The 26,275-nt window shown below is 32.2% G+C and overlaps 1 protein-coding gene across 1 annotated transcript; it reads right to left on the reverse strand.

Moving 5' to 3' along the window:
• Positions 1 to 1,511: 1,511 nt before the first annotated feature.
• Positions 1,512 to 26,275, reverse strand: LOC124354384 (multiple inositol polyphosphate phosphatase 1-like). Its single transcript, XM_046804794.1, has 10 exons — positions 26,125 to 26,275; positions 20,963 to 21,153; positions 19,483 to 19,611; positions 17,818 to 17,999; positions 16,177 to 16,305; positions 12,617 to 12,758; positions 9,417 to 9,517; positions 8,827 to 8,936; positions 7,828 to 8,034; positions 1,512 to 3,056 (listed from the first exon to the last, which is right to left on the reverse strand). Exons 2-10 carry the CDS (start codon positions 21,138 to 21,140, stop codon positions 2,813 to 2,815), a joined length of 1,422 nt encoding a protein of 473 aa, XP_046660750.1. The 5' UTR covers positions 21,141 to 21,153; positions 26,125 to 26,275; the 3' UTR covers positions 1,512 to 2,812.

Here is a 26,275-nt window from a genome sequence, read left to right on the forward strand (position 1 = left end):
ACAATATACAACTATATATGAATTAAACTGACTTGTCAATGCATTTACACGTAAAAATGACCAATAAACATCTTATATCTTATAGCCGTCTCTAGGTAGAAGAGTTATATAGGATACACTGCTGCTATAGATAGACGGCAGGTATATAGGCCACTACTACTCCCTGTATTTAGATGGCAGGTGTATTAGCCATCACTGATGTCTTCATGTACAGGACAAATTTATTGGCTACTACTGCTGTCTCTAGGTAGAAGGCAGGTATACAGGAAAGCACTGCTGTCTCCATATAGAAGGCAGGTATATACGAAACTATTGCTGTCTCTAAGTAGAAGGTAGGTATGTATATAGGCAACCACTGCTGTCTCTAGGCAGAAGACAGGTATATAGGCAACCACAGCTGTATCTAGGTAAAAGGCAGGTATATTGGCAACCAGGTCTCTAGGTAGAATTCAACGGTACTGTGAGAACATGTGCGGTGATTCCACAAGCTCTCATGCAGCAAGTCAGGAATGCTGTAAATTTGATCAGTGGTCAAGATGTGTTGTGAACTGTACATAGCTCCAGTTCCAGAGTAGAACTGTCTTTAGAAAATAATGGATTGCAGATTGACCCCACTAGTAAAGTAAATTAACTAAGATTTTTGAAATGTTTTAACATTCATTTATAAATTATAATCTGTATTACTTTAACAATTTATCAAACCATTGGAATAAACATTAGTTTTAGATCTGTCCAAAAGTATTTTCTTTTTCTGATACCTTACACCAATAGTACCATTCTTATTAAAAATGTTTGAATGTTATATTTTTTGTTTTATGATAATGTAGGTAAACATTTTTCAAGTAGTACATATTATGAATGGCCAAGTGTCACTAAAAATCCCTTGGTAATTTTATGTGGCAACAGATTTCTGCTCATTTTTCTAAAACTATTGGAAATACAAACAATTCTAAATGCACACTTTGTTCTTCTTAAAAAAACCTTTAAAATTGTGTACAGCATTATGTATGCAGCTATTTAAAAATTTTGACTTATCATATAATATCATATTTAGAATTTTTTAAATTTGAGTGAGGGGTCACCTAAATACTCTTAAAAGTAGTCATGGGGCATATCAGAATGAAGCTGAGTTTATTGTAAGCAAGAAATCGAAATCATACCAAACAACTCAAATAGATAATAAATACAGGGTGGTCCGTAAATTTCAACATTTTTCTAAAAACTACTGCCATTTCGAAACGAATTGGGATAAGTGAATTTTGTTTCACAAACTTCTGGAAAGAGTTTCTTTTAACAAGACCTTTAAAATTATGTATGATTTGGCCATTTCAAAATGTTTAGATTCAAACACTCAACTCACAATTTTGTATCACCCTGTACATAGATTTCAACATATTTCAATAGAGTTCCCATGGGCGATTTACGTGGAAAGAACTACACAGGTGGTCTGCCTCATTTGGTATGTATTCAGAATAGTACAGAAGTAGGAAAGTTAAAATAAACTAATAGACTAATTTTTAATACAAATTTATTTATTTTTAAATTCTCTAACTTAATGGTTTAATTTTTTTTTTTGTTTCTGGCCAAAATGCACGTATTAATATCTAACTATAGGTAGTGAATTGTAAAAGTTATAAATCACTTTAGATGAGATGAAACATTGTTGTAGTCGTTGTACATGTTTCTCAGTCAAGTCTCACCAGTGATACCAATGGTTTATATTTTGATTAAAAAAATACACATACACATGAATATGGGATTAGTAAAATTATAAATAGTTTACTTCAGTACAGTACAAATATTTGAATTCATTCCAATACTTTTGTAAACAATTGGTTGATATAATCAAAATTTAGGAATTCTTCTTGACAGTTAACTAAATGTACAATAACAATAGTAACTAAACAATAAAATATTATTATATCTAATATAAATAACATTTTCATAAAATATAAATCAAATATAATTATAACAGATACAGTTCTTTATAAACAAATATACTTTATCAAATCCACGCAATATTACAAAAAATCCAAGTTTAACTAAATTATTTACAAAGTTAATCCACAAAACAATGAAAATTAAACAACAAAATACTATTTTTCAGTTCACATACTCAAAATATTACACTTAACTATATTTATATTTTTAAATTGATTGACTTTTTCAAATTATATTAAAATTATTATTTATGTGCCTGATTTAATTTAATTTATATTAATTATTTCAGATCTTTTAAATGTAACAAATCGTTATGATACTATAAAGATATGTACATTTTAGATTCTAGAATACTTGATCTACCAGAACCAGTACATAATATTGTCTGCAGTATGTATTACCCAATGGATGTTAATGAAGAATACTGACTTCTTAAACGGTTTTACTCTGATATGTTTATCACGTTAAAAATGTAAGAAAATTTGCCATAAGGAAAACAAAAATTCATCTCAGAACTGTCCACTACAATTCAATATTTTCTCACATCAATATAATGATTTTGTGGTTTATTTTTTAACACTGTCATGTCTAAATATTTTCAGAATGATTAGTGTTTAACTAATGTAATAAGCCAGATATTCTGTGCAGAACTAAAAGTGTCTAAAGAAAAGATTTACATTAAATACCCTTCAATCAAATTGTACACAATTCAAAGCACTGAATCATTTGATGAAAGGAATTGGACAACTTCATTCATTCTTTTCCTGTGCTTCGGAAAGCTCAAGTGCTCAATTCAAGTTCTTCTGATGGCACTAAAATTCTCAACTGCTTCCTTTGGCTTATGTTGATTACTTTCTAAATACTTTGGTGATTACTGTGTTAAGATGCATGATAACAACACAGTAAGAATCAGCATGCCCAACTGTACAGAGGTTTGTACATGCGCACTGTTCTTGTTGGAACAAAAGCTGTCATCTGTGCAGGAGGAGTCCTGCACAAATGAGAATAACTGCTTGAGATAGTTCCACTCACAGAGGCCTACACTACAGCCATCGTATCTCACAATATCCTCTGCCTGGTAGATAATGGTCTGGAGGTTCTCGCCTCGGGAACAACTGAAACAGATAAAAATTTCATCACTTTTTCACAGTCTTTATACAAAACTGATATTTATTTCTTTGAGAACCTAACCCATCATTTGTCCCACAAAGACTGAGCTACAACGATGAAAGCTACAACGACTTCTTTGTTAAAAACATTGACTTCTATATAACGCTCAAGAAGAAAGAAATGGACTCAGAAAATCATGTGGAAAAAACAGGATCCAGTGAGGCCCCTGACCCAACACCACACCTAGAGTCTAATCTAACGCCCTCCTCATCAAAAGAAGATCATAGACAACAACAAATAATCTTGACCCAGGATGAAACCTACCAACAACACTTTTTTTTAGACAACCGCAAACTGAGAAACAAAAATCCCTGACAAAACCTAAAACAATGACATTATCAGAAAGCATGCAAGACCAATCTAAACAAAACACTAAAAGAGCCCCTTCAAGGAATAAAAAACTTTCCATACTACACCAAAATGTAGACAGAATCTCTAATAAAATAGAACGACTTAATGCTCTCCTAAACACCCTTGATCCTAATGTCCTAATTGTCACAGAGCATGGACTAAAGAAAGAAATACTGGAACACACAAGATTGACTGGGTATAAATTGACGGCCAATTTCTGCAGGGAGTGCCACCTGAAGGGAGGAGTCGCAATCTACACTAAAGCGACACTACAGGGAAGTGTTGAAATTATAGAAACTCAAGATTTGAGCATTGAAATGACCTAGCCTTAAAGATAAGCCTAGGTAAAACTACATCCTATCTCATTGGCACATACAGGACAAAACACAACTTATCACTTGGACTTGAAGTAATATCTGACTTGCTTGAAAGAACCCCAACAGCTAACCATCCGGTGATACTTATGGGTGACTTAAACATTGACTGTCTGGACAAGAAAAGTGACTATTTTCAACTGCAAGACATGCTGACAAGCTTTAATATGCACAGACTTGACCTCCCCTCCACCAGAATTACTCCAACCTCCAGGTCATCCATAGATAGTGTCTGCACAAATCTTCAAAACGAAGAACTTGATGTCCAAATCATTGAGGAAGGGCTATCTGATCACACAGGTCAGCTCTGCAATATAACTTGGAAGAGCGATGGCCCAACCAAAATCCCCACCATTGAATGCAGAAATCTTAATAAAAAGAACCTTCTTCACCTTAAAACAGAACTTAGCCAACAGAACTGGGTGGAAATATACACTGCTGGAGAAGTAAACACAGCCTATAATAACTTCAACTACATCCTGACAAACGCATTGAATGATATCTGTCCTTTGACTAAATTTAAGAAAAGAAATCTAAGACCCAAAATAAAAGACCGTTCTTTGACGAGTTCTTTAAAAGTGATATATCTAGTCTAGTCTTTCAAAGTTAGTCTGTAGGTAGTTTTAACTGTATATGTTAATTGCTTTTATTTGTATGTATCTGTATGACGTAGCCTATTGTACAAATATGTATTTAATGGCCAAATATATGACTTATGACTTATGACCTTCAGGCGATTCATCTAAAAACCAGATTTTTGGAAGCTCAGGACAGGTAAAATATAACCGGGAAAGAAGAAGATAAAAGGAATGCAAGTCAACTGAAAAAGGAATATGATTTATACCTGAGGACACTAAGAAGACAAGCCACAGCCAAGATCATATCTGAAGCCAACGACAAAGCAAAAGCAGTGTGGAAGATAATAAACACAGAAAGAAAAAGTAGAAATGAAGCCACATCACCTACAGAACTCGACATCAGTGGCAAACGCACATCAGACCCAACAATGATGGCAGATCATTTTAATAACTTTTTTATAAGTGTTGCAGATGAGACGTTACAAAGAAGTAAACAGCCTTGCAACCAACAACTGTCTGTAGAGACAGAGAACCTGAACACTCCTTCACTAGTTCTCCACCCCACAAACTGTGAAGAGGTTTATAAGACTCTAAGCTCTCTAAAACCTAAAACCTCATCTGGGTATGACGGGATATCAGCTAAATTAATTAAGACCTGCAAGGAAGAACTAGTTAACCCACTGGTTGAGATTATAAATAAATCATATTCCTCAGGGACCTTTCCCAACGCCTTAAAACTGTCAAAAGTATATCCTAAGTTTAAACAGGGATCTACTACTCAAGCATCAAACTACAGGCCGATTTCTCTAATATCGACCTTTTCTAAACTGATAGAAAAACTGACCCTGACTAGACTCTTTCACCACCTATCTAATAATGGACTTCTCCCAACCCAACAACATGGATTTCTCCCTGGCAGATCAACCACCTCAGCTTTAATCAACTTAACAGAATACATAATTGACCAACTTGAAGTCGGTAACACCACCACTGCCATTTTCCTGGACTATAGCAAGGCTTTTCGACTCCCTTAATCATGACCATCTTATGAAGAAATTGGCCACGCTGGGAATTCGAGGACGAGCTCATGACTGGTTCAAAAGCTACCTCACAGGAAGAAATCAAATAGTTGAGATGAGCTATGTCACCAACAAAACCATTCAACAGGTCAAGTCCAAGCCAAAGAGTATCATCCGAGGAGTTCCACAAGGGTCTGTAATGGGGCCAGTTCTCTTTATCCTATACACCAGTGACTTCACAAGATATCTGAATAGCTATAGCCAATGCATTATGTATGCAGACGACACTGTCCTACTTCTTAGTGATGAAAACCCTAATCAGCTGGAAGTAGCATCACACATAGCTTTTAACATGGCAGTTCAATACTGTCATCAAAATGACCTTGTTATTAATGATAAAAAGACTCAACAGTTAATCCTGGGAAGGCACAAAGACAACACATGTCGACTACCCGAATCAGAAGATAACAACGTGACAAAATATTTAGGTATACTAATTGACGACTCTCTGTCTTGGACACCTCATATAGACCACCTCTGTAACAAGCTGAGTACAGGCCTCTTTGTAGTGCGAAGAATAAAGTGGATAGCCAACGCAGACACTGCAAAGACTGAATACCACTCACTATTTGAGAGTCATCTGCGCTATGGAGCTTCAGTTTGGGGTGCTACAACAAAGCACAATCTGGATCGACTATTGATCATACAAAAACGTGCCATAAGAATACTGGCCGAGCTTCAGCCCAGAGAAAGCTGTAGAGAATCATTCAAAACCCTAAACATTCTCACAGTAGTAAACCTCTACATTATGGAAACAATAATACACCATCATCTAAAGTCACTACAGCCTTTGAAAACAGCAGGCCAGATGCATCACTACAATACCCGGCATAGAGCAAACTACTGTCTCCCTATCCACCACCACTCACTGACAGAAAGAAAACCAAGCTACGCTGGAGGAAAAATGTGGAACGCCCTACCCTTGCAGCTGAAGACAACTGGAGGACAACGTTTCCATGAAAAGCTCAAAAATTGGCTACTGGCCAACCCATTCTACACGATATCAGAATTCATGAACCGGGGATAACAGCAAAACATTTACATTACAATCAACCTAATGTATAAGCCTATCACAATTTTTTACAACCTTGTAAAACTTGTATTTATGACGCTAACACTGTTCTTGAAGAACATGTAAATAAAGAAGTATTGTCTATTGTCTATTGTCTATTGTCTATTGTCTATTGAGACAATCAACTTGGTTCAAACTAACAGATCAAACTACTCGGATATCACATGAGGATGGTTTGAGGCTAAAATATATAAGAATCATACATCCTTTATCTTCTGTTATCCAAATAAGCTCTGGGATGACATAGATATCAGATGATTCATCCATGTGGAAATTTGATTTAGTTCCTCATGGAAAAATGATTAGAATCCGGTATTGAAAACTAGGAACCATTACACAAGGAGTTGAAGCTCCACAGAAAAATGTATGTCTCCTTTGGTCGCTAAGTACTATAAGTACTTGGATATTTTGGTGCCTGAAGTTAAAAATTGCTTGTCACTATGTGACATACAAAATAACTTGTTATATTCACATTTTGGCTTAAAAAATGCAAAGAGTCACAACAAAATGAAAGAGAGCATACATAACTGAGCTCTGGATTTTCTATAGTTACAAAAATATCAAGACATCTACAACTGCCTAGAGATGGTGACAAAAACAGTTTTTCAGTTTTAAAATTACCAGCATATTTTTTATTCACTTGTTAATTTAATTTTTCTATAATTTCTGCAAATCTGATTACAATTATTTTAATATACCTGTATTACACACCTCCCATTTTGTACATGATAATACAAGTCCTAAGGAATTTTATTCACATTTTGTATGAATGAATTTTTACAGCTAGTAGCAAACGTTGGAGAAAGGACTCTAGTCACAATATGAAATTTTGCAAGACAATAAATATTGGTAATTGCTGGACTTTTAGTTATAGAGGTATATTGATTAGAACTTTCATTTACAGAGGTCTGTATGGCATATATCAACACTGCTTGTATCGGTTGTCTCACAATAAGAAACAAACTAGACCTTTGGTTAATGGTTAAAAACATATCAGGGTATTGAAACATTTAATTCCAGTAGTAATATTACTATTAAGAGAAGTTCAGAGAATTTTAAAGAATTAAAATCCTTAGTATAATTTATTAAGGATTTTAATTTGATTGCATATGTTTGGTTATAAAAATGTTGCAGAAACTTTAAGGGCATATGATTCAGCATGTGGACTTGGTTACTAATCTCACAGGCAGGAAATCAATCATGCTTTGGAATTTCTAAGTGCATAGCTTTTGAGGCCACTTAATTCAGAAAGGATTACTTACTTGTAGAGCACGGCAAGCACATTCCCAGCAAAGGGAATGATATGGGAAGTGCGGAACTGTCTACGATGTTGCTGCGGGAAATTATCTGCTGTCAGCGGCATATCCTTGGTAAGACTTAGTCTAGCTGAGAGCATATTCACCAACGTTGCATGGCCAAAGTAGAAAACCCCAATGGGATTGTCACCCTCTGGTTTGTTCTCCACATTACTGGACAAAAAACACATTCTGAAGCAATTACATCTAAAGTAATTGAAACTTAAATAGAGGTCTATAGTTTTCATTAATGTTTGCACTGATCCTCATAAAATAACCATTATTTATGTAGATATAGTAAAAATAGAGGGAAAGTAGAGGATAAAGTAAAACAAATGGAAAATAATAATTTTTTTCAGCTAAACTCTATTTTTAGTCAAAAAATGTTCTCAAGTTAATTAATTTAATCCATTACAGGCAAAAAAAAACCTTAGTGCGTGACACCCAGTGGCCGGAGTGTTAACAGTGGTAGGCAGTCGGCCACTCCGTCGCAGGGCATACACAGTTTACTTGCAGCAATTTTAAGACATTAACACTTTAATATAATATATTATATATTTTTATGTAATACTATATGCATTTATTTATTTAGATAAGTACTGAACTAAAATGATATAATAAGGCTTCGCAGAGCTTGGGATTATTGACTAATATTCAGACAAACACAAACTAATTCATCATCAAACAAATCATCACTGTCACCATATTCTCTGTCACTGCAATTCTCTAATAACAATCTATCAAGTTCTGAAGAACACAGGTTATTGCTCTTTGTAAACAACAAACCGCCATTTATTACCAACAAAAAATCATATTACTAACCATTGCTGCTGATATTATTTGTAGGCTAATAATGCGAAAACAATACAGTACCAAACGTAACTGGGAGCATCAATAGACTTATCAATCGGAAAAATACATAAGAAAAAGGACTGAAAGTGTTCTAACAGTTGTTGTGGAACTTACCTGAATCGGTTAAACATATCCTTGACTAGGGGACAAGCGAGGCGCAGGTTTATTGATTTGCCAGGACCTGATTTGTAGTAGGCCCTGAGATCTTCACTGTACTCCATCACCTGATTAATTTTACAGTTTAATTACATTTCTTCGTTCATAATCCAGAAATATCCATATAGTTTATATGAAATGAAGGACCATAAACTGGTCCTATTCTTTATACTCCTGTCAAAACTGGTTTATTCACAGTTTCTACAAATATAGCAAACTTTTATTGCCATTGAAACCAGGACATGTCAATGTCATCCTGTGGCACAAAAATAAAAAGGACCACTGGCAATAATTTTATTTTTTTGTTTGGTACATTGCAATTTTTTTCATTCTAAGAATGTCTTATAGTGAAATATGTGATGAATGAGTTTGCAATAGTTGGTGTGATTATATGAATTTGTTTTGTATACATGTTTGTATATATATATATATATATATATATATATATATATATATATATATATATATATATATATATATATATATATATATGTTTGTATACAATGAGGAAACTGGTACAAGGAATTTTTTTCAATCAAAAAACAAACCTCTAAGTCATCCTTGGTGAATGCAGCACACCAAGGCGAGGTACCTGTGACATTCCAGGCCTTCTGGTACCGACATCCATCATAGATGTGTTTCACATTTTCTAGAATAAAACAGAATGAGAAGTAAAAATTAGTATGAGCATTATCAACCATTGCAAGTACTACCACGATGGAGAGTGTATACAAAGTCTTACTTGCACTTTTCTTAATTTGGTAAAGCCATGATAGTCTACAGTAGGCGAGCTACTCCATATTACATTTTTAAGCGTTATTACAAAAAACATTCATTGTACGGAATCAAATAAATTTAACATAGCTTACAATTAGGTAACCAGTGTGCTAACTTTCAGTATCTGACATTCACAATACTAAATTATTCTACAAATGTTATATTATATCTGGGTTGTTCATCATTTGTCTGGATCTGAAATTCTCGTTCCAGAAATCTTTGTTATATCCTCTGCTTATAGACATTTTGGATCCACCTCATGAATACATACAAAATCGGGATAATAACCAAACTACCTAGTTTGACTTTGTCTGAAGACACACCAACATGGCCAGAGCTCACCTTAAAAGAACAACCCAATGACCTACTTTGAAAGTACCCTGCTGAATTTTTCAAAAAAGATACCAGTATCCAGTAAAATTCCAATTTAAATTAATAGTACTTCTTAACAGTTTTTTTTATTTTGTTTTGCTGGAAGTGGTAAAAAGTACTTAGACATAGTTTTTCTGATAAAAATGATTGGGCTTACTGATTTTGCTGCAGGAGTTTTGAATCATCATCAAAAATATAGTTTGAACAAAAATGGGTTTTAATGAATGGATATTTCAACACATGGCTGATAGGTTGAAATATCATGAAATGTCACTGGATTACTTGAAATATATGGTTCAGTGGTGTGTGGTTTAAAATAGGATTAAAGCATGTTTTGTAACTAATCAGGGAATTATCAATTAAATAACACTCAGAAGAGATGTTGCAACAGATAGCTTAAATCACTTAATATTTAGCAGAGCCTAACATACCATTTGGAGGCTTTACTTCTTTTTTTTTATAATGGTAGTTTTTTGCCTTGTATTAAAGAGGTTCTATATAGTTTTAATTAAACATTTATATACAACCAAAAAACTATAACTTTCATTTTTTAAGTGTATCAAGCCACGGTGAGATATTAAAATGTTAAGTAATTCAGTAAAAGAGAGATACAAAAATTAAGAATTCTAAGTAAATTTTAGTAATTTTTTATTGCTTTCCTAATATTAGCCTTGGCGAACAAACATGTCAAACAAATTGCTATGTTAATGAAAAAATAATATTATGAGATTAATTTAGTGGAAATCTTTATAGCGTATTGAGTAAATGAAAATCCTCCAGCGAAGGTTTCACGACCTTACATCAAAATTGTCCAATGTGTAATAAACATGAATGACTGTTAAGAGCAGCGCTACAATAATGGTGAAAATATGGCAGGAACACACAAAGGAGTTCGATCAAGCTCGTGTGCTGGAAGATTTGCCTCTTTTCATCCCTTGTGGTTGCCATCATCTGAACCTGGTAATTGCTAATTCAGCAAAAACTTCAGTCAAATCTACATATATTTGGAATTCTATAGTGTATTTAAACTATATTTACAGGTTCTACAAAGCGTTGGTGTGTGATCAGTGAACATTTAGAGAATCTCACATTAAAAAAAGTATGCAAAATACAATGGAAAGCCCTCATATCTGTGTTAAGACTATCCGCTCTCAGTACGTTAAATACTAGGATGCTTTGATCAAACTGAATGAGCAAATGGATAACTCTAAGACAGTGAATAAGGCTCACTCCTCACACGATCAGAGGGAAAACTTTTTTCTTAGTATACTTACTAGTATGGATACCTGGTGTTTGAAATCAATATCATCAGTAATAGCCATTAGGGAAAACCCAAAGGCGTCAGTGCCACTGTGAAGAAGTTTTATAATTGTTTTTACTTCTTTAGACGAATTTAAAGTAAGCCAATACAATAAATAAACAGTAATTTCTAAAAAGTAATTGCAGAAGAGCTAGAAAGTTTAATTTACTACACCAGTGACATATGCAAGTGCTAAACGTAGCCATAGTGAGCTAAAACTTATATCAAGTTAAAGCTAATATTTATGATCAACTGTCATAGGAGAACTGAATTTCCTGGCCATTTTTTCCATCGAAATTGGTGACGCACAAGAAAAGACTAAAGACAATTTTTACAGCATTTGTTCATGCGAAAACCATGTGAATGCCATTTAATGATTAATAACTTATCTTAATTTGATTGACGTGGTTCCCTTTTCTATAGTCTATTCAATTTATGTATTGAGATTTTCCACGGTTGTTAACCTGTATCAATAATGTCTATACCTAGTAATTTTTGTGATTGTTAAGGCTTTCTTGTTATTTCTTTGTATTATTACTGTTGCCTTATTACAATATATTTAGATACTACTTGAATATCTACATTGTCTCATAGAAAGACCCAACAAATTTTTGTCTATTATTCTCATCTTCAAGAAAGTTTTCTTAACACCTTCACTGCGGCTCTATATATTGAGTGATCTCAAGTAATCTAACACCAACCACTCACACTGTGGCATCTGCCGCAATCAATATATTAAAGAACTGTGACAGAAATGTTTACAAGCCAAACTAACCATCAACAGCGACACCTTATAATTTTATCAAATTCAATCAGGTTGGATTAGCTGTTCTGCTATTGTTTGGAAAGGTTATGGATTTTCATTCCCAGTTCTTGCTTTACATTACAAAGTACTAGGTGTACGTAAGTTCATGAACAGTTTAATTATTTCATAAATTTTCTTACAAGAGATATACTGAAGACATTTTGCTAATAAAATTGTCCTCACATTACATAATACAAAATACTAAAATTTTATGTGCAAAGGGATTATTGTGTGGCATTTTAAAGAGGAGTACTATCCCTCCATGAAGAGGTTAAATATGATGAAGTAACAAAAAAGCATTTCTTTCCCTGTATAGAAGTCAACTTTTCATTAAGACATTTCATTAAAGTATTTCATTAGAAAGTTTGAGCAAGTAAGGTGATAAATAGTTACTGCCAGCTAGAACTTTATGCTGGCAGTTATGCTGGTATTTATTAATATAAATAATAAGTTACTGCTTTCTGACCTTACCTACCCTGCTCACCCTGACTTACCTTGAGTAAGATTATAGTCAAATCCAAGCCGTCGGCTCACATTGTATATGACCCTATTCATAAACTCGCCCTTATTAAACTTCTTCTGCTCTTGCATAGCATCTTCAATTTCTCCTTTCCAAGTTGGGCAGTTTTTGTAATTCTGGAGATAAAAATGTCATTAAAACTTAGTTTGAAATTACTTTTAACCGTATAATGGTAAGCTTTATAAAATTAACATATAAGTAAGAGTTTATAAATTTTACTTAATTATGGTATCAATTTACATTAACGTGACCATGGAAAGGTATGTTCAATTTTTTTTCCTGAAAACAATATTGAAGAAAAAATTCGTCGGCAACGAAAATCAAAGGAGCTACGATTTTTTTAAATCCTCTGAAAACCCCGTTTTTGACAGTTTCCTATAACTCCGCGTCTGCTCAAACTCAGTATAGCCAGATTTTAAAAACCGATTATCATACCAAAAACGAGAAATTATCGTACTTTCATATAAAATAATTGTACCAAACACATTTAATGAAAAAGTATGTTATGTTTGTATAATAAATTATGTTATAATTAACTTTTGGTTTGTTACTTGTATAAATTTGTCAAAAATCTTTCATGGTACGATAATAACTACCCATCGTGTATCTTACCGGCGCATGAAATCAATGAAATTATCGTACCCCCACCTGAACATTAAGGTAAGTGATAAGTTACTGAAATGATGCTGACTAATACGTTAATCCTGTCAACGATGCCTGCCCGCTGCGCAGTGCTACGCACTGCTTGCTCTTTTAGAAAAAAAATTAACTCGAGCTTGCAAAAGTCGAATCCCAGATCACGTGATGCCCCTGCTCCTTAACGCAATAATGTCCGAAAGGCATCAATATAATACAATAAATAATATACTTTCCCCCCAGTTCATATGCACCTGTGATAATAATACTTGGCTATAAATGCCCAACCCATGAAAAAAAGTCCATTTTCCATGGTCACGCTAATGTAAATAAATACCTTAATTATTTATTCATTATTAATGCCATTTTCAGTTATTTAATAAGGATTTGTAAAAATATATTAAATCATCTTTTGATTGATTATATATAAAAAAATACAAGTATCTAAAACACATCAACAGTTCTTTTTCAAAGTACCTGCAAAATCGGACAAAATGTGTAGAAAACGCTGCATGATATAAGTAGGTACCAAAAAACAACATCATTGGTGTGCACTCATAAATATGATGACTGGGTGATAATATACAGCAAGGGGTGTGTAGTACACGGTTGTGAATGAGACACGGATCTTGGACATGGTAGAAAAAGGATTAGCTTTCCAAATAGGTCTGCCAACCCAAAATCAGCGTTTGTGGCAGACAATTGATGCACGCCAGAATATTATGAATACTTACGAGTAATTAAACGTTTCCTCCCTAGTTACTAATTCAACTCAAACTGTTAAAACTTACACAGCATTACATTCAACCAATTCTATATACTCGTAGGCAGGTAGGCTGTCTTGAAGTAACCTGTTTCTAATCCTTATTAATCCTTCATTGTTAGATCCTGAAGATTTAGAGATGTATGGATTCATCATAAAGTTTAATAATACACACCAAATAAACAAATAAATACCACAAAACACAAATGCATATAATAGTACATGAGTACTAATAAAAACTAAATTTTTAAGTAATCTTGGTGTGAAAACTAACTATCCACAATGAATTTGTGACAAATCCTCTGTTTTAAATAACAACAAATTTATCGCTTATTTCACTCATTAAGTGCTGGTACGGGGTGTTTTTGGACCTCCACCTTGGTAAATCTAGAGACAACAACCGGAAGAGGTTAGCTACAACGCTGTGCTTCTCAGTAGTTCCAAGTTAACTCATCAGTGATTTTCGTCAGTTCACATTACTCTGCTGCAGTGAAAAGAAGGTTTGAAATACCCTGGGATATTGTTAGACCCCCATGCCAATATATGTGTTTTGTTACTGTTGGAACTTGTCCATGTAATTAATTACCACTGTAAAGTGATCTTCATGTTATATTTGCTATTTTCTTTAGAGTTTACATCTTTGATAAGGGACTCTAAAGGGAAGAAATTAAGCCAGAACTAGGAAAGATCTCTGAAGATATGTAATGAAGTTGATAACTTTCTTACTGAGCCAAAATCAATCATGATTAAGAGGAATCATGATAAGTGCTTCTGACCAAGGCACTAATTCTACTAAAGATGACAGTGAGAAAGTAAATTGAATATGCAATGGTAAAATCATAAGCTGTTAGGCAACCTGCCATTGCTCGTATTCCGAAATATATCTGGCAGTCTGCAAAGAAGATTGCACAAGTTCCTCTGGAAGAAGGAAACACCAACAGACCAAATGTGATAAGAAGGAAAGTTCAACATGTAGTGTGCCCAAGGAAGAGGGGACATAAAAACCAGTGCTTCCTGTACAAAATGTAATAAACCAATGAGGATAAACCACATAAAAACTACTTTTGACGAGTGCTTGAAACACAAAGCTGAATCAGAATTAGGACTATTTAATTGTATACATTTTCTGCATAAGTTATTTATTAAATTTTCCTGGTACTTATGGATATTTTTTATATATTTAATTTTGTTCTTAATTATAAGAAGTAAATATAGTAAATTAAACAAACATACAAAAAACTAAATGTGTTTCAGTGTGTTATGTTTTAGTAAACAACGAAGGCATATTTTAAGTTTCCAAAAAATAGGTAACTTTAAAAGTAAAATAAGAAATGTACCATTATAAACCCAAAATATATATTATACATAATACATCTTCCTAGTTACTTTATATTCTTATAATGTTAAAAAGCTTGTATGGTATCACTTTCATTTTCAAAACCAATTTATTTAAAATGTTACTCTTTTACACAAACTTTTAAAGATTAGAAAAATACAAGTAAAATATTTGAAAATCTTGTGAAAATACTTCAATCATGTAATAATTAAATACTACCTACATTATGACAAAACCACATTGATTTTTAACAAAGTATTTTGGTATGTACATTAAAAATTTACAAAAATGGTGGTCTGGTAAACCCCTACACCAGTAATTGTGTCACAAATGTTATGCTAGCACGGGTTAACCCAAATGTAACCACAATACTATCTGCTGTATTTTATAACAGCTTATAGCTTGACTGAGAGTCTAGCCTTTCTGTAAAGTCCATAGTTAGCAAAAACGGCTAATAAAAAGTGTCCCCAAAATAATAAATAAATTTTGCCTTACTACAACTGTTATATTTTTCATCACATCTTTTAACACTATTAAAATAAATTTAATTACATTTTCCACTTGTAATATTTTTCTTCATTCTCTTTTTATGTTGGAAAACGTTCATCAAACTTTCCAGGTACTGGATATCTTCCTATCAATCTTTACAGAAACTTGAATGTGTTTCCATCACATATAGAAAAGGAGAATCTTTCCATGGACCCTACGTATATTCAAAAACAATAATTTAATGTCCACAAGCACTACTTTCACTTTGTCACAATAAAGGTACAAGTACAACATAGAGAAAAGTTCTTACATAAATGAGGTGATCATCAGCTATAGGGTCAGGCAGTTGGGGGCTCGGCTCATCAATGTTCAACCCGAATATTCCTTTCGCAAAATACTCTGCACTTTCCTTCGTACGAGGCGTGTCGGTGTGCCTAAACTGGACAACAGACATACTATATTGGAGTTATAGTCTTTCAACATTTGAATAATTCATACTGTATATATTTACTTTTTTCCTACACAAAATGTATAGCACATGAAGCATTTTGACCTATATAATAATTGTGATTTACAATATGTAATTATTACACACCAATTGTGGGGAAGGCTGGCCATGACATCTGCTTCCCAAAACACAAATATAGATGAACTAATTATTGTAAATAGTATATATAAATAAATAAACATATACTGTGTGTATATATAAATAAAGCATCTATGTGTATTTTTTTAACTGTTTGTTTGGTTTAACACATTTATATAATTCTAAACGTAACAGTTTAAAACTTTGCACATTGCTATTAGAAATATTTCCTTTAAAAATAAAGCAGTTTGCATTGTCAATTTTTTCTTAAATATATGCAAAAAAAACAGTAAAATTAAAAAACCAAAAACCTTGATTTTTGTTCAAAAATTATTTTATGTAACAAATGGTATGAGCAGATTTAATAAAAGAGCATAGAAAACGGTTTAAAAATTGCTATTTTTATGTTCAGTACATTTTTATGCAACAATTCTGTAAAATATTTTATAAAATCTCTATACAAATGACACTATCAGGTCTGGCAATTTTAGATATAAGTAAAAAGCATAATTTTCACATATGTGGCGAAAGTTTCACAACAAAATATTTGGTGTCAAAATAAAATTAATTAACATCATGGAAACTAAAAATGGTGGTTATACTGATAATTTTTGGTGGAGTTTCAAGAAGCAAAATATACATGAATCTATTAGATAAAATGTATCTATTAGATACACAGTTTTTGGCCTATTTTGGAATATTTATTTAAATAGCATCTGCACTATATTTTGATTATACAATTTATATACACCTAATTGGTGATTTATATTTGTCCTGATGTTGGAGTTGTAATGGCTGATAGCATATGGCTCCACAACATCCATTTTCTTCCTTCCTTTGTGGGAGTCACTGATGACTCGTCGTTGGGAAAGTTTGTTGAGGTTCTGACTTTTAAAAATAAGTTCCTCAAAAACAGGAGATCTTCAAACAAAACAGTTTCCATTTACAGTCTAATTTTATGATCAAATTAAAAATTAACAGGTGTTATACAATATTGCATATTTTAATAAAGAATTTCCTTCCAAATATTTTTTTATACAGTTCAGAAAGCTGTTTTTTGCAAAAAAAAATTTACTACAGTGCAAAATTGTTTAACGCTCATTTTGGTACTAATTGTCCATTTCGATGAATAGTGTAACTGCTATTTAAACATATATATTATTTATTTAGTCTTATTATGCCCCCTAAACAGGTGCATCTTTGGAACATTTTTTATTTAAACAAAATGCTAATCCAACTCTAAAGGAGAAGTGTTTTGCATGTGTTATGTATTCCTGACCACCTGGAATGTAAATGTAAAAGAACATTTCTGGACTACATGGGATCTAAAAAGAAAACGGTTCTGAGGATGCATTCCTCACTTACCACAAACTTTTCAGGAGAATATACAGTGTTTCCAATCAACTCTGGGAAGTAACTTCGCAGACGACGACCCATGAAGTACAGATCCTGCCTTCCCTGAACCGTCATCATTTCTCCCATTTCCGGAGTCAGAGTGAAGGTCCACGCCTTCAAGTTCTCTATGTCTTGTAGACACAGACTTCCCTCTGCAATTAAAAGTCATGGAGGATAGTTGTAAGATAGTGAAGACTAGACACAAGATGAGACCTGATTTGAGTATTGCTACCCTTTGTGAATTCTATTAAGACAGAATTCTGACATGTTCCAAAAATTATTTCTTTTCTGGAAAATCTTATATTTTTATAAGTTATGTGAGCTATTTTGTTTGGTTCATATCATTTGGTTCAAGAGGTTTTTAGTTCAGATCTACATACGAATTTTTTTATTGTGAATTGTTGAGCATAAAAAATAAACCTCTTAAATGTTCACACATTTGTAAATTTAGCATAAGTTTCTCAGCTCTTACACTAAAAAACACTATTTAAAATCAAATTTTTGATTCTTTGTTTTAAATTGGAAAATCACTGATTATAATATTGTATTTTTCATCTACAAAAGGAAATACTTTCATTCATGTCTTGTTTAAACATGTTTTTATTTTAACGGAAATACTGAAGATATTTGTTACATTTTCGGTTTATATACAAAGAACCAAAACTCCACAAAAATTGTTATGCCATACAGAGTTGGATGTGAAAGGAAAAGACTCTTGTTGGTGGGAAGCTCAGAGGTTAGAGCTATAGCAACTTGTGAACTCAAACCACAAGCTCACTTACTGCTTGTGCTTAAGCTTGTTTACAGGTGTATTTACCATTTCATGCTTTGCTTTATATTCGCTTAACTAATAGAACTTTTCACAAACACCTTAAACATAAGATGTCTGATTAACATGAATGTGGTCAATAAAATATGCTTCCTTAAGGAAAACAGTGACAACTTGTAATGCTTCAAACTGCTTAAAATAGGTTTGAGTAAACCAATGCTTTACAGGTGGTTTTAATGTTTCAGGGAGGATAAATGCTGAAATGTCCATTTATAACCAACTGCAATAACAGCACCTGTCACTGATGAAAATTTGGAGAAAATTAAAATTATCAATCATAAAAAAGTATCTGCTACATTATTTATCAGTTCTCTGAAATAACAAGAGCATTGTTCACTATTATACAATTAGGTTAAGAACTTGCAACTGAAAGAGTTTGGAAGAAATTAATTCCCTTTTCCTGAAAAAAACAGAGCAAAACAAAATGATGATACATTCAAACAAACATTCAAAGAACATTCCTTGTAACTTATTTTTGTTCCACATATTCAGAATGAACATAAATGGATAATGTTTCAAACAATTATAGCAAAATTATATAATCTTTTTAAGGAGACTTACAGAAAAAATTCTTGAAAGAATAAAAATCTGAATTTATTAGTTTAGACAAATTTGTTTAATCATGGAGGATATACAGTGTTCTGAGAAGGGTACATACTAAGCAGAGGATGAAGGATTACATTTAATGTTTAATGTATAAGGATGATGATTATTGTATTGAAAATTTATAATATCAACACTTTTGAGAAATTTCTGTTTCTTAAGAACTTTCTTTTAATTACTTAAAACATTGAATATCGGCTTACTGTTGGAGTTGTAGTTGGAGATGATGTGGTTCTTTATTTGGTTAAGTTCTTGGAATTCTGGAATGTCCTCAGCTTTTGGCCACCGAGTTCCATGCCTTGTCAGTAGCCACAGTTGTACAGGCTTACAGTCTGCACAATACAACCATAACTCTTAACTCCTCACTTTCTGCCAGACAATCAATTACCAAAATAATCTATCCTAGTAAATATTTAGTGACAGTACAGACGTGGAAATCAAACAAGCATCACTTATGATTCCTAATTGTAGTTTAATCATAAAAAAATCTATTTTTAATTCTTGTGACCTAGTAATACAATACTTCATAGAATTTTAAACATTGAAATAGATTATAAGTATGTTCTAAACATAGAGAGTTGAATTTTTTTTAAATCCATATCTAACAAAATCAAAGATAGTTTAACTTGCCAAATTCAAATATTGGGAAGATATTCACAAGAATTGAAATGTATACTGTACATCTTAAAAATGTTTAATAACAAATCAGGCTTTTTTTAATTATAAAATGTTATTTTTAATGTTTGATGATTGCAATAAAAACATAATTTTTTAAACAAACATCCAATTAATATAACAGTTAAATACACAATAACTTATGCAGAGCTGTTAGAATTATTTTATAGAAACAAGTTCACAGCTCCTCAGTTTATTCATTTTTACAATATCCTATTCTTCAGATTGTTGATGCTTATTTTTTGTGTAAATAATAAATATATTCCAATGATATGTATGTATCTAACAAACTATCTAGCATAATTCTTGCCGACTGATTCATAGGAGTCTTCAGAGTCAAAATCTGACCAACTTATATTTTACAACATTTTATAAGGTAGAATTCTAAGGTTTCTACTTACCTAATCGCTGAAATGTCAAAACTGTGTGAAATTTAATGATTATTCCTTAGAAAATGTACACATTATTTAATGTAAACGAATTTAAAATAGTTATTAAATTAATTAAACATATGTTTGTACTGTCATGATACAATGTTTAAACAGAACAATTGATTACATTTGACAGACTCTTTCAATTAATATTTCACATCTTTAGAGACCGAGATGGCATTTTTGGTACTTTAAAGACCAGTGGTGCATAGGCTGTAAGGATTTTCGAAATAAGAATTCATCCCAGGAACCGTAAAAATGTAATGTAAAATTCAGTACAATCGGTTAATTAGTTTACGCGTGAAAGCAAAACAAACAAACTAAGGCATTTTGCAGTTATGATATTATTAGGATCAGGATGTATAGATATATATATATCATGTAATACAATATCTTCTTAATATTATTTTTAAGCGTTTATTTTAATCATTTTTCTGGTCTTTACTTTGTAAAGTGGAGTAACCAACTATCATTACAAAATCGTCTCACTTGCCGGTTCAATCTTAATGTTGAAACTTAGCTCCAAATTCATCTGGGTAGAAAAATAAACAATTTACTACATTATAAGTGACCCTACCTGGGACAGCAGCTATCCCTCGTTTGTTATAAGCATGTTCATAGGCCGTCTTGGTAGCAAAGTTGAGGTAAGGATTGCCGTTGTCAGCATAGCAAGAGTCTTGTGCTTCTCCAATGCTGAGGATGGCCAGACATACAGTCAGAACGGCCAAGAGATTTGTTCTGTGTATCTTTGTCATTCTCGGAAACAATCTGAAAAAGATTATGGATGATGTTATATGTTAATATATACAATAATCAGTTACAAAACATTGTTATATATAAATATTTGTAAATACCATTTGCTTAAATTCATATTTGTAAGTGTGAAATGAGAATGAGTGTGAATGCTCTGTAGTGTTGTTAATCACTGAGCTGACAAATTGTTTATAAAGTTGGATTTATTAAGTATAAAGTTTAAAGGCATTGATTTACTATATAATTTCAATAAGGACAAAAATGGTAGTAAATTAGGTCATGGTATTGGAAATGTAATTAAATCCAAATTAGAATTTCGATATAATAAATCAGATCTGTTGAGCTCTTATCATATTCAATTGAGGAATGTAATTTCTTTCATTAAAGATTCTAACTGTAAAAATAAATCATTTCTGTCCAAAACTTATTTTTACAAATCCCTTTAACAGCTTTAAAGGGTAGTAACAGAAATTTGGTGGAGGAAAGGGTATTATGAAATACCGATACATTTCTAAAAATAACTTAATGTTTTTTATTAAAATCCTCAAAAATACCAATATTTCATTTTATAAAAAATATAAATAAACTGTCAACTTATTATAAGAATGCAATTTATTTTATTTTTATAAAAAAGTGTATTAACATAATTACAAATGGAGGTTACTATGAAACAGTTTTGTAATATGGAATGTGTAGTTTAAGGTAATGAAAATGTAATAAGACTTCATAAAACATACTCATTTATTTTAAACCATTACATACAAACCATATTTTAATATTATGTGTAAACAAGTTCTTTTTGGGTGTATCCTGAGTCAAGATGAGCCTACAAACAACAGCATCAAAATTTCCCCTCATTGATCCTTGGAGAACTTTCCAATACATAAAATACATTGTGTTTTTTGGTTGTTTAATTGATGACATGAAATTTATTACACACTAGACTTTACTCACGGTTTCAGACGTAAATTTCAAAATCGAAATCTTTATATGTCTTAGTAAAAGTATTTATTTATGATGTAAAATTATGTAGTCCTAGGACATTTTTCAAAGATGAGTACAATACATTATTAAGTTTGACAGTAAGAGTATCAGAATTTAACCTGACTCTTATATCAGGTTTTGTATGTGTATGAGCATTTCTGGTTCAAATTAATTGTATGTCCAACGCTGTGGTTGTTTCTGCCTTATTGACTGATCAAAAATACAAATACTTCTAATAATAGGATAACTACCAGTAGTCGTTTAAAGCTATTTACTGCTTTGTTCCCACTTTGTACTTGGCCTTGCCAAACAGTCCCATTATATCAAAATATTCAAGGCCCTTGAATTATACCATATGAAAGATCTCACTGTAGTGGGAAAGTTCTTATCCAGGGTCGCATTTTATGCAAACATTTGGGTGGGGGTTAAACATAAAATATTAACATGACTCTCTCTAGCTAAATTAGTTACGTCAGTATTACAGTTTACTGAGCTGAGGGTTTTGTTACAACAACAAAATGTTTAAGTCATGTGGTGAAAATATTTCTTTGTATCCAACCAGACAGGTGGCAAGATGTGATGGTTCCTGAAGGACATCCCTAAGAAGTTGAGCACTCCTGTTATTCTTTGGGAACAATCTTGGGGCTATAATGCATGCAAGATGGTCACCAGTACAATGGTCTCTTACATAGATGAAGTATGTTATTGCGATCAGCCAGTTGATACGCAAGGCTGCAGATCTCTCTTCTTGTGAGTCCAAGGAACATAGCTCTCATTTCAATTAAATATTTGTATAACTTTTCCCCAACTTCTTTAGCTAAAATTGGTCAAGAATTATTGTGGCTGCTCCCTTTGTTCCATCCTGTTACAATGTCTGATAAGAGAGGCTTTGGTAACCTGAATTTATTGTACCTTAAGATGTTCCATCTTCTTCTCACAAACAGCTTCTATAGCCTTAGCCATATTCATTTGAGTTCAAGCAGATGTTTTTTTATTGGCACATCTTAGAGCAAACCACATTCCTATTCATTTCTTATGGAAGTTTTAATGGCATGTATTAAGGTAACCCATATTTTTATGCATTAATTATGGAAGTTTTAATGTCACATATTAAAGCAAACTACATTCCTATGTATTTCTTATGGAAACAAGACTGAACAATTAAACAAGTCTAACTATGTTGGTTATCCCAATATAGCAAATTGGAGTATCAAAGCAGTGAAGTATGAAATTTAAGATAAAATATTCATAAACAGAAATATGACTAGAATATTTAATCAAATGGGGTCCATACATTTCCAATAAGGAAAAACATGTTCAATATTTTGGACAAATCAAATTAAAAAAATTACGAGTGCAGTGTCAGACTTGATGATTCTGCGATTCTTAGTTAAATAGGCAAGTACAGTGACCTGAAGTAAACAAAAACCAGGAACATAGTGACAAGTGACAATTTGAGCAGTCTGTGGTTTCCTGAGGGGCGAGACAGGAAGCATTTGAGCAGTATAAGTCCTCGGAATTGACATTTGCAGCAGGTGGGGATGTCCCAGTCAAATATGTAACACTTTCAGTCCTATGTGAAAGTTTGTAGTAGGTCTAAGAACATTTACACTTGTTGTAGAATAGCATCAGACACCTGGGGCTGAAAGTGTTAATATTTCTGATGTTCATATAAATAGATGGATTTCCTAAAGATGTTAAGCAATAAAACATCTCAAATAAAAGAAGTTCATTAAAAATGTACACTACTGATCAAATACGTTCAAATATGATAAAATTCTTTAACATATTAAAATGGTTTGTTAATGGATTTTAACAAAGTGTTTTTAAATCCTTAATTTTTAAATTTGAGTTTTACATCTTAATTGTCAACACTTTAGTATAAAAATATTTCCATAGATAATAATTAATTGTCTCAACTAATGCAAGAGTAAAATTTGAACAATAGTTATTTTTCTTTCAATATTAAGTAAGGAACTTCTAAAATTGAGATGAACCACCAAAAAATGTCCTAATCTAAATAGTACTGTAGGTAGGAGGATTAAATAATAAAATTTAGAACAAATTTAAATTTCCTTACCAGCAAATACCAAAGGAAAGAACAAGCAATAAACAAGATTACTGCTACTTGTAAAATCAACCAACACTAAAAACATCTAAAAAAGACTATTTTGAAAAATCACAAAGAGATAACCCAAGGTCAAGATATGAACAAGCTTTTAGTGGAAGCAATCATTAAATTCCTTGCAATCTGCATATTCATTATCTAAAAAAATATAAGAGAACAAATAATATTTACACACTATTTCCACTTCAATCTATAGAGTTTAAAATCTATATTTAAAACATGTACACTCAAAAGAATATTGATAAACCATATATTTATAAATCAGTGAACTCATGCTTGCACAGATTAATATATTACATATATTGGTTGATCTGTAAGCTAAATATTCAAAGACTGAAGTAGGTGAGTGAAACACATTAGTTAAGTTATGAATTTCAAATTAGAAATATTTTAACATTTCGTTTTTTTAACATTACACACTATATTTTAAATCATTATCACAATTTTAATATATATATTTTATAGAAATGGAGGTCGATTATTAAAAATTAAAATTATTTAAATTTCCATTTTTACCTTAATGGTTTATGGCAAATCATAACCAAAATGATCTTGAATAAGAAATGAATAATTCTTGTCATAATAATACTGATATCTACACTGTTTTCTAATTTCCAGATTGTAAATGTTAGGTACTGTAATCAAAGTAAGGAGTAATGCTGATAAGGTTGGTGAATTTACAAAATGTTTATTCAACAAAACTGAACCGACCCTGATAGCTTATCAGACACCTGAACCAACTTGTGTTTTGAGAACTTCCAGTATTTCTTGCTACGCCCTACTACTTCTTGACAGAAACATATGAATAGTCAAAATACCTTAACTTGGAAGTGTTTTAGATGTTAGTGTATGATTTCCTTATAAAACAAATACTACATTCACAAATAAGTTTGTCATATATGTTTTTAATAATATTTATTTCCTACACGCATTAAAATCTCCTGACACATTTTAATTTAGATATTTGTAATAATCTCCATCTGTCCAAACTACTGTAAGGCTATACATGAATGGTTTAAGATGTGGTAGGGAGTTCAGACATTAATTTAGAAACCCATGTGTACAATAATATTTTATACATATTACTCTAAAAATTTTATATTAAACTAAAACAGTCATACTTCTTGGATTATTTAAAAATAAGTACATATTTTAAAATATAAAACAGCTTTTTTACATACTCCGTGTTTTGTGACACAAAGTTAAAACACCTTCTTTAGTACATATTTTAGTTGTCCCTGTTTCAATTTCATTTTTGCACAAAGTGACAATGACATACTTAAACTACTTTCAAAGATTTTGAATAATGGAATAATGAGAATTTAATAACAATTTCTAGAGGCTTTTAAGAATTGTTTGTTAGACTAAAACCACGATTTGTTTAGACAAGGTTTAAAACATTAAAAATATGTTTAAGGTTTTTTGAAGTAATTTAAGAATTATACACAACAAGAAAGAACTCTTGATAACGCAAATTTATATTTCCCCACAACACGAGTTCCAAAATTAAACGATAACTCAATTTGAGAATAGTTAAGACAGCCGCGTGAGAGATTCTGCTGTTACTTCACTTTTACTTCACAGCAGCGTGACTATAGTAAGAAAGTTACTGGTCACTAAACAAAGAATGCCGACAGCAGCGTGAGTTGACAAGCAGCTGTTCCTACAGACGTCACTCATAATCGGCTGATCTGTAGAGGTGTGTGGGTGAGAGTATGAGGGTCAGACAGTAAGGTCATAGGTCAAACTGCCCGCCCTCTCAACGATGACTCACTTTCTCGCGACCCAACGCTATTAGACTGAATATTGTAAAATATTATCAGAAATTTAATTGTAATTAACTTAAGGTATCTTAAAAATTTAATCAAACAGACCGACTACAGCCGAGGAAAAATGGTAAACCTCCCACAGTGCTGGTGCAGTTCCACTCCAAAACTGTGAGAGACACTTGGTTCAGTGAAGGAAGAAAAGCTAGGGGTTCCTCTTGAAGTGGGAGAAGAATTGATGCATCCAAACCTCTGGCCT

This window comes from Homalodisca vitripennis, chromosome 2 (genome assembly GCF_021130785.1).
Source record: "Homalodisca vitripennis isolate AUS2020 chromosome 2, UT_GWSS_2.1, whole genome shotgun sequence".
Taxonomy (NCBI): Eukaryota; Metazoa; Arthropoda; class Insecta; order Hemiptera; family Cicadellidae; genus Homalodisca; species Homalodisca vitripennis.

Excerpts from the sequence above, each read along its gene's own strand:
- LOC124354384 (XM_046804794.1), bottom strand. The coding sequence starts at position 21,140 with ATGACAAAGATACACAGAACAAATCTCTTGGCCGTTCTGACTGTATGT. Across the intron at positions 19,612-20,962 it reads AGGGATAGCTGCTGTCCCAG|ACTGTAAGCCTGTACAACTG; the intron begins GTAGGGTCACTT and ends TGTATTGTGCAG. Across the intron at positions 8,937-9,416 it reads TCACCAAGGATGACTTAGAG|GTGATGGAGTACAGTGAAGA; the intron begins GTTTGTTTTTTG and ends AAAATTAATCAG.